Raw genomic sequence first — 10,013 nt, 5'->3', positions numbered from 1 at the left:
GAGAGAAAGAGGAAAGAGGTACGTACCTCGGTCTCTTCCCTACGGTTCCCTCTTCCCTCCATGTTCTTGCCTCTGGCACCATTGCACCTGCAGGCAGGAGTCATACACATCACACAACTTTTTTTCATCTTTTTTTTCACCTTCTGTGTTTTTCCGTCCTTTTCTCAACGACACACACCTCGGATTGGGCACCACACCTCACAGTCACATAAACACACACGCCTCTCGACGAACTCTGCACTGCTTATCGCCGCATCCACCACGACATCGCCGGCTTCTCTCCACTTCTCTCTGACGACTGGTGTGGGCCCCATTCGTGTTTTTTCTTCCCCCTTCGAGCCCCGCCAGCCGAGCCCATCCGTCTTGCTTGGCCAGGTTTGCAAGCCCACCCACTCACTCTCTTGCCTAGGCGCAGGGTGGTGCTCGACCCAGGGTTAGTTAGCATGGCACGGCAGGGCAACCGGGCAATCGCATGGCATTGCGGGCGAGGCGTGGGATTGGGTCCATGTTCCATGGCCGTGACCGACCACAACCACCCGTGGGCGTGGATGGACTGGACTCGGTGGATGCGGACGTCAAACATGGTTCAAGGCCCATGGATTGATGGATATCCCGACCTTGACCCAGTCTTCCGTACACTAAACATCGGCCTTTCCATCCAGACGAGCCAGTGATTCGCACGAGGGCTCCGTCGCCCGTCAGTCTCGCGTGATAACGCGGATGCGCACCACACACGCCGAATCCCTAGCACTGGCCTTGTACCGATTGCATAGCACCAGCACCGGGGTTGAGAAACACCAAGCATACCCGCCGTGGACCTCCCAGTCTGCTCGTCGCTGTTCCTGCTTGTGCCTGTCGAATCGTCTCCAGTTCTTTCCATTCTCCCCTCCTCCGTCCGTCCTGTCTTTTTTGCCATTCATTACGTCCCGTCTCTCCGCTACTTCCGCCTCCTGCTTCCAACTTCCAGCTCCATTAGATCATCCCCCTCCCTCCCTCACCCTCCTCCATCCCTCCTTCATCCAACCCTTCAACTCAGTTCTCCTGTCTTCTTACACGATGGCGCCTTCTTTTCACGAGTGCTACCGCCGCGAGGTCCACTGACCACTCCCACCCGATCTCATTGTCATTACTCGCTCATGATACCTGGATACATGATCCATCCCACAAACATCACCACTAGCAGCTCTAACCCCTACATCACGTCCTCGTTGGTGTTGGCCGCTGCCTCCTACCAGTAAACACTTCGGAACAGCGAAGATAGTCCTCAAGGAAGGATAGGCAGATCGCGCACCCAAAAGAGAGACGGCGACCGCCGACCGACCGAAGACGACGATCATTTCCTAACACCGGCACAATGTCGGGTTCCCCTCAGGACCCGGGGGCAAGCTCCAACTCGAGCTCCAACGAGTCGCCCCAACCTGGCTCGTCCAGAAATCCTTTCATGAACCCGCCGCAAGACCAGCAAGTACAGCAGGGAAAGCTTCTTACTCCGCCGCTGCTTCATCCTACGTCTGTGACTCCCCAGGGAAGGAAGGAAAAGAAAAGAGTCGGCTTCCACGGTGACGGCCAGCCTCAACAAGAGACCCGACCACCAAGTATCGTCGTCGACGACGACTACTTCGCGCAGACCATGTCTCCCGAAGCTAACCCCTTCGATACACCGCGTCGGGATACAGATTCCACCCCAGCCGGTGCCCCGGACGCTGGTGAGCTGCGCCGCGCCCTTACCCAGGTGCTCATCTCGGAGAACCAAGATGGCAGCCCCTCCGAGACACCCGCCCGGCCCCGTCCCGTGCTGCGCCGGAACACCAGCTACGACGATCCGCAGGAGAGGGAAAAGGCCGACCTCGCTGAGCGGACCGCTGGCGAACGCCAGCAGCGTTCCGGACTCGAGGCTCGTCAACGTGCCAACCGATTGGCCGTCAGCGTCGAGAACTACTCGTCACCATCCCGTCGTAGCTCGCTTGATGGTGGCTACAACCCCTTCAGCGACGAGGAGGATGTGGACCAAGTCGCTGGCTTGAGCACAGCAGTGGACGGCGCCGAGGATCGCCGCAAGGTCCGGTCTCGTCCAAGAAAGAACTCACATCTGGATGCCGAGAACCTCGTCCGATCGCACACAAAACGTGCCAAGAAGGGTGGTCGAGGACCGAACGATTACTTCAAATATCAACCACCACCGGGCACCCGCTCCGGAGCCGCAACGCCCACGCTGGAGCAGTCCTACGCCCACGACTATGTTCCCCCGCCCAAACAGTATCACGGCGGTATCCTCTCCTCCCTTCTCAAGTTGTACAACGAGAATGGTAGCGGAGGCAGCAGCGGACGGAACACGCCGGGTGCAACTACTCCGGGGACGGCCACACCTAATCACTCTCCCCCCGGCTCCCTGCCGGCATCTGCACCCCCTTCGGCTCCCGGGTCCCCCCGGCCCTCGCGCCCCAACAGCGGATTGTTCAACTACCACAAGAAACAGGGCTCGCGCTCCTCCGTGGCTTTGGCAGAGCTCCTGAAGTCGTCGTCCGCCATGGCCGGTCCCGCTTCGAGTGTGTTCAGCCAGGGGTTCACAGAGAAGATCAAGCAGGAGCCCCCATCTAGGCCGAAGAAAAAGAAGTCTAGTGTCTGGGGTGGCTCGTCGCCAAGGTCTTCCAGGTCCTCCAAATCTGACGATAAGATTCGCATCACCAAGCATATCGCACAAATCTTGTCGCGGCACAAGTATCTCGTCAAGCTGTGCAGGGCGCTGATGCTGTACGGTGCTCCGACGCATAGACTCGAGGAGTACATGAAGATGTCGGCGCGTGTACTTGAGATCGAGGGCCAGTTTCTGTACATCCCCGGTTGCATGATCATCAGCTTCGACGACAGTGCAACCCATACAACCGAGGTCAAGATTGTTCGCTCGGCGCACGGTGTTGATCTAGGCAAACTGCGCGACGTGCACGACATTTATAAGCAGGTTGTTCACGATCTGATCAGTGTCGACGAGGCCACCATCATGCTTGAAAACATTACGAGTCGCAAGCTGAAGTTTGGCAACTGGATGCGTGTGCCGATTTACGGCCTTGCCAGTGCCTGCGTTGCCCCCTTCGCCTTCCAGGGACGCTTCATCGATCTACCTATTGCTTTCATCCTCGGCTGCATCCTAGGCTGGATGCAGCTCATTCTCGCACCGAGCAATGAGCTGTACGCCAACGTCTTTGAGATCACGGCTGCGATCGTTACATCCTTCCTGGCCCGCGCTTTTGGTTCAATCAACCACGGCTCGCTTTTCTGCTTTTCCGCCCTGGCACAGAGCTCTATCGCTCTCATTCTACCTGGTTACATGGTGCTCTGCAGCAGTCTGGAGTTGCAGAGTCACAACTTGGTGGCGGGAAGTGTGCGCATGGTCTACGCAATGATCTACACTCTCTTCCTCGGATACGGCACTACAATCGGCACTGCCCTCTATGGAATGATCGACAAACACGCAGAATCACGAACGACCTGCACCAACCCGCTGAACAGGAACTGGTATTTTCTGTTCGTGCCGGGCTTCACCCTCTGCCTTTGCATCATCAACCAGGCCAAGTGGAAGCAGACGCCGGTCATGATCATTATCTCACTCGCAGGATTCCTTGTGAACAGCTACTCGTCCGACTTCTTTGTGGGGAACGCACAAATCTCCAACATGCTTGGCGCACTCACGGTCGGGCTGCTAGCTAACCTCTACTCCCGCCTGGGTCGCCACGCCCACAATTATTGCCTTGACTTTCTCGACTGGTGGGATCTCCGTATGGCCCCGCGCTTCATCAGCGCGAGCCGTCGTCGTAACGAGCGCCCTCGTCCGGAGATGTATCAAATGTCCGGTCAGACCGGCGCCGGTGCCAGTGCCAGTGGTGTCCACACCCCGGGCGGAAACACACCCGAAACGGCACCTTCCTCGCCAACCACCGAAGGTTTCTCCGAGAAGGACAAGGCTGAAGGTGTCATTCCCGAGCGAAAGCGGACCGTCGGCTACGGGCTTGCGGCCGCAGCCATGCTGCCTGCGATATTCGTGCAGGTTCCTAGTGGTCTTGCGGCCGGTGGGTCGCTGCTGGCTGGTGTGACGTCCGCCGACCAGATTACGAACAACAACGGTACTGCGTCGACCAGTACTTCTACGGACCTCAACAACTCTGCTTTCGCCGTTCTCCTCAGTGTCATTCAGGTAGCCATCGGCATCACTGTCGGATTGTTCTTGAGTGCCTTGATGGTATATCCGCTGGGCAAGCGCAGGAGCGGCTTGCTCAGCTTCTAGTTTGTGCGCAGCAAAGCCTTGCCCAAGCAATTCAGTTTTAATTCCCTTTGTTATTGGACGGAAGGTGCAGAGGCACCACGGGACTTGGAGTCGGATCTCGGTATGAGACGGTTTCTGGATAAAGGGAGCATTAGAAGAGCAAGCATATAAATGGCAGTCTGGCGTCTGTATAAGGGTTCAGCGTTGGTTTAATTGGATGTGGTTTCGAGTCTTTCCAAGCATGGTATATCATATAGCAGAACAAGTATCAGAATAGGTCAAATGACAGACACCTGAGGTGGTCAAACCTCCAGTACACCATCATCATTTCTTCTCTTACGCTCTGCACCATGTGATACAATCCACTACGCATGAAGGACTGATAAATGAATTCATCCATAGCAGTACCGTTTGTAGGCGATAGAGACCTCAATATCGTCCATCCCCCTAACCCAACGTGCGGTTCACTGCGTCCTGGTGATGTTCCGTCCTTCCAGACTATGCGCAGGCCCATACCAACCATTATGGATCATCGACACCCGAAGTTTGACCACGAAATTTTGGCAAGCGTCGGCAGTAATAAGGCAACTATTAGGCAGCGTGGAACAGAACGCTCGTGTGAAGAGCGACGTAGAAAGAAGACTCACGCTGGGATAGGGGTTTCCCTGATCCATATCCTTCTTGGTTGAGTTCCGTTGCGGTCGGAGTGCTGGCCTTGGGTACATGGTACTCTGGTAGGTCTAGTCGTATCACGGATCTGATTTCCGGTTGGTTACATTCCATGCGTCCGCATAACGCATTATGGAAGTCTATGAGACGTATAACCGGCGCCTGAGCTATGAAGGTTTCAAGAAGCGGTGGGAGAAGTGCCTTGTGTTTGATGGAAGTGCTTTACCGCAAGCTATCATGGTCTGGATGGCTGGACACCGTTGCATTGGGGTTGATACCGCCCCTGTATCTTTAAATACCTAAGATAGTCTGCATGCTACTTCCATATATGGCGTATAGTGTTGAGGATATAAACCGCGGAGACACTTCCAGTCCTTTGGAATCTGGATGACAGAAACATTTACTTCCTTGGTTGCCTAAGAACCGGCCGTTTATAAGTACCAACGAGAGTACTAACATGAGTGTGCAACACACCATCCCACTCTCTGTGTCGTATGTACGTGGTGTGGGTGCCACAACTGATGGCTTGGACATGAGACTTGGCCTTCTTTCCCGCTCTTGACGAACGCGCTTATCCGAAGACTTTGAAATCATGACTGCGGTAAGAGATGTAAAAGTTTCCGAGTATACTGGAAGATCCAGATAGAATTTACACCGGCAGCTCAATGTTGTTGGTATTGTTGCTAGCAACACCCAGCAGGCTCCAGCGGTGCTAAAATTTCGAGAGAGTATCGAAGTGGGCTTACCCATCGCAGTATTGGCTTCCATAGCATTATGCCTTTGGTCCAATCTCTGGGGCTCTGGACGAATACGAAAGACTTTCAGAGAGCTGGAGAGTGAGAGAATAGGAGCCGCATCAAGTGCAACAGCCTGTCGATCTCATCGTCTCTCCTTCTGGCCTAAAGTCCACCTGGAACTTGTCATCTTGTTGGCGCCTCCCTCTGGCGATTCAACGATTACGATGTTCATAGCAGGTCGCAGCTTATGCCGATCAGACTGCCGACAGCGGAAGCATTCAAAACCTAATATGCAACGGTCTTCTTGTTGATTGAAGCCAAGACCGAAGCTTATTCTGCCGATTCAAGCGGGGAGCTGGAAGACGGAAAGAGATATGAACGGCATGTGGACTCTCATGTTCACTATCTTTTAAAACCTTTGCGGCACTATTATGCTTAAGACAACCGGCAAATCTATAACCTAACCATAGGTGCCTGCTACCATGCGATGATGGCCTCAAAGTGTCACTTCTCCAGTCACTCGTGTCGATTTTTGGACATCGGCCTGTCAGTCTGCAATACACTAGTGATTGTTACAAAGGTATATTAACTGTATACGCCTACCCACTCACCCCTTTCGACGCCCTACCTTGACAACCACACTCACAATCATTCGCCACCGCTTTCACCTTAACTTCGTTTACAACAAGCAAGGCACTAATTATGGGACTCTCATCCGAAAGACTCGACTTTGTCTATTTAATCGAGATCGGCCAGCCTTCTACGGCGGTGACCAGTCTAGTTCAGGCGCGTTGCTTCACGGCCGTCCGGCTCAACAACCATGCTGCATCGCTCCGACAGTTTGAACAGGCCATTGCCGAACTTGAATTCCGCCATCTCGCAAAGACCATTCGCTACAATGTCCTTTTTCCGAGCATCAGCGACAAGAGGCTGCAGAACAAGCTCCAGTGTGCCCAGATTCGGATGCTCCAGACTCTCTCCCAAGGTCACTGGCCACGGCCAACTTGGATCGGCCGTCGAAGCAGGTACGTGGTGTTCCGAGTCCTAAGATGTTCACGCCGCTCGTCGCTTCTTTCGCCAGAGCCGTTGCGGGGGTGGACGTGCTGCGGCGTGCCGAGATTCGCATCCACGGCGTGCTCGCGATGGTCGATGTCTATTACATCGGCTTCGGCAAGGAGGAGCGGAGCGCGTTCCTCAAATGGCCTGCCTCGACCCGCCGAGCAATGTGGGAGGGCCCGTGGAGAAGGCATCCTGGTATCTGGACGCGTCCGGAGAGGTTCCGCCGTGCAGTGGAAGATTCCGACGCAGATTCGCGCGGCTATGGAAGACGGTGTGGGCGAGGGCAACATCAAGGTGTCGATACCGGAGGGCAAGATAGGGAATGAGTAGGGCTGGTCCGAGTTGCGAGGAATATAACGCTTTCCTGTTTCAATACCTGCACATTAATAAGAGAGAGGGGCAAAAGTGACAAGAGGTACGGGAGTGAAGTCACTTTTAGTACTGATATGTTTCATTACTACAATATTGGGAGTGATCTAGTAATCGAACGTCTTCAATATATAAGAAAAATGCCAAATCATGATATCCTATAAGCCTTCCAGGCCCTTGGTGAGTCGAATGTACTTCATTTGTATGACGAATATGCGAAAGCTCGAACTGTCCGCCAAACCCCGGGAGCCTTATTTAGTACAAGGCTTTAGTAGAAGTGGCAGACTCGGCGTGAGTGCTACTGGTGCTGACCCGGGGATGGAAGCCGGAGGGAGCTTTGCCACCACGTTAACGAGCCAAGGCGGCGCACCATCCCTGTGCCTCACCTCGCTGACGCCTCCGACTCCTGGCGGTGAGGAGACGGTACACGCTGAGGCGCGGCGTCTGCTACCAAATCCAGCGGGAACGGAACCCGGCCACGGGACGACACTCGTGCATGGAATGCGCGATACAGGCATGCTAGCAAAAGAGGGCCTAGCTTCTTGGCTCCTTGGCTCCCCCAGGAGTCCTGCTCGGATGTTGTCCGGTCGTCTAGATGGCTTACAACGCCGCAGACAGGTACTTGTGCGGCACAGAAGGATTGCCATCTCGATTTCGTCCAGGGAGGTTCGGCCAATGCGTACCTTTCCCGTTCCCGAGTCCCGAGGCGGAATTGCCCCCCGATGGTCCGATGGCTCGGTGGTCTAAGACCGGCATCTACTGTCAACCAGCAGCTGTAATTTGGCTCGCCTGGAACCGAGCTGGTATAGTAACTGTATCTGGTGGATTGGGTGCCCGGTTATCATTAGCCTTGCTGGCCTTTTGTTCTGGTGATTGGTCTGACGAGGAGCTCTTGGCCCTGCCCTGTTCTATCTTTTCCCTCAACCTAGGGTTATTGGCAGGCAAATCTTGAGCCATCTGGGTCTTCGCTGTGACTCCAGTCCAACCGAACGGGCGAATGTATGGGTTGGAATAGAAGCAATGCTGATAAAAGTGCCTCTTTCCATCCAGCAGACAGAAGGGTTTCGGCCAGCGGAAGCGCTGTTGGCGTTGCCGTTGGCTAGAACCTGTGATGGCTGGCCTTTTCCACGCTGTTGCCAACTGGCGGCCGACAGGCCTCCCCGTCACGAGGCTCACTCGGCATCATGATCACTGTCGCAAGAGTGGCGCTCAACAAGGGGGGAAATGGAAGAGGAAAAGTGGACGTTGCCAAGCCCTCGGGTTCGCGATGGAGCAAGCAAAACCGCCTTTCAGTTCGGCGCTGCTAGTCGCAACGACGACGAAATGATTAAACCCCACGCTTGGACAAGCGCCGGTCTTCTCTCCGCAGCCTCTCCTCTACGTGCTGTCCGACTCCGCACCGCTCCCCCGGATCCACTAACCCCAACTTCTGACAAGTTGAAATGGTCGGTCTGGAATCAGGGTCGACTGGGACTCGGACTTCCTCCATACATAGATCAGGTTCGAAAACGGGGCAAAGAAATGGGGAGGGTCATGGGGGATAAAGAGCAAGAAAGACCCATTGAAAAAACATCTTGGAGAATAATGGGCTCCTCTCCAGTACCCACAACGGACGCCAACGAAACAGCTTTCTCGAGCGCGGGCGGCGCTTGCAAAAGCGGCCCCCCCGTCCCGCTCATCGTACGAGTGTCATCTCAGCATGGCCCCGCGGCCGCACAAAACTTTTGCGTAACTATGTGTCGTCAACCCCAGATGTCGATGGAGACCAGGCGGGGAAGGGGGGCAAGGGAAAAAGTCTGAGATCCTGGGGCAATGGAAGCCTGGGGGAGATGGGCAACGCGAGATTTGAATACTCGGATCCGGGGTCGTTTGGTAGCAGGGAAGTAAGGTGATTGTCTGTAAAGGCAACATTGCGCGTGGTTGGTGGTGTGATATTGACACGACGGTGGCCAACCGCAGCAAACTTTGGATATTGCGGGAGCCATGCAGTTCTCGAAAAGGGTGCTCGACACAATTTACGCAGACATACGGGCTTGAGTGAGAACGCCACAGCTGCGACCATGGCGCGATTTCTTTACGAAACTGAGCAACCTCGACCTTGAGAGATGCCTTGCGGTGAGTGAGTCTTGGAGACCTCTGGCAGGACGTTGGGGAGATCCGTAATGTGGGCGGCACAACCAATACTACGTGAGAACAGCGAACATGTGCTCGACAAAATGACTGGGGAAAGAAAAGAAAGAAAAGAAGCCCCAAAAAATCAAGAAGCCAAGAAAATCCAGAGGGGTTTGTACCAGAGAAAAACCCTTCATCTCGTTCCGAGGTCGCTATCTTGCCGCCTTTGCAATGTCACTCACTCACAGCAATCATTGTAGCCGACCGCCGCTTACTGGGATTCAGAGCGATCTTGGCCCCCGGTGGAGCAAAGGGGCCCGGGCAACGCTGAATCAGGGGGCGTCGAGTTTGTCCCACCGGTTCGGCCTGCATCAGGCTAGTCGCCCGCCCAGGGGCTACATGCCGATGACTAAGATGTCGTGCAAGTTGAAGACCGCCCATCCCCCTCACAAGCTTCACGCCAAGCCGCTGGGCAGGTATCGGCGCCGCTGGGCGTGAAGCTTGTCTCGGGGCAGCTGTCGTGATGTGAAACATCATGTCACACTAGGGCATTGCAGATCATCAAGGTCGCGTGAACCGTACAACAAGCAGTTGTCAAGATGGTATCTCTTTGGTATATTCATTCAATTCAATCGTGCTTCGTGCGCGCCTCAAGCGCTTCTGGTGGGGTATTGTAATAGCATCCTCAGCCTTGGGGATAATTTCCCTCCTCCTCCCGTGCATGTTTCCCCCAAAAATCCTTGACATTCCCTCCGGTAGCATATCCAAAACACAGTAGACTTGCATCATTGAGCCCGGCAACGACTGAT

The 10,013-nt window shown here is 54.7% G+C and overlaps 1 protein-coding gene across 1 annotated transcript; it reads left to right on the top strand.

The window, feature by feature from the left end:
* Window positions 1-1,354: 1,354 nt before the first annotated feature.
* ColSpa_08332 (universal stress protein A family protein) lies at window positions 1,355-4,279 on the top strand (the record flags this gene model as incomplete). Its single annotated transcript, XM_049274544.1, has 2 exons — window positions 1,355-3,722; window positions 3,966-4,279. The coding sequence occupies 2 exons, from the start codon at window positions 1,355-1,357 to the stop codon at window positions 4,277-4,279; spliced, it is 2,682 nt and encodes an 893-aa protein (XP_049130501.1).
* Between the last annotated feature and the right edge of the window lie 5,734 nt (window positions 4,280-10,013).

Source organism: Colletotrichum spaethianum (assembly GCF_022836535.1).
Source record: "Colletotrichum spaethianum MAFF 239500 DNA, contig22, whole genome shotgun sequence".
Taxonomy (NCBI): Eukaryota; Fungi; Ascomycota; class Sordariomycetes; order Glomerellales; family Glomerellaceae; genus Colletotrichum; species Colletotrichum spaethianum.
The sequence above is the reverse complement of the archived record's forward strand: the minus strand, read 5'-3'. Positions and strand labels throughout refer to the sequence as shown.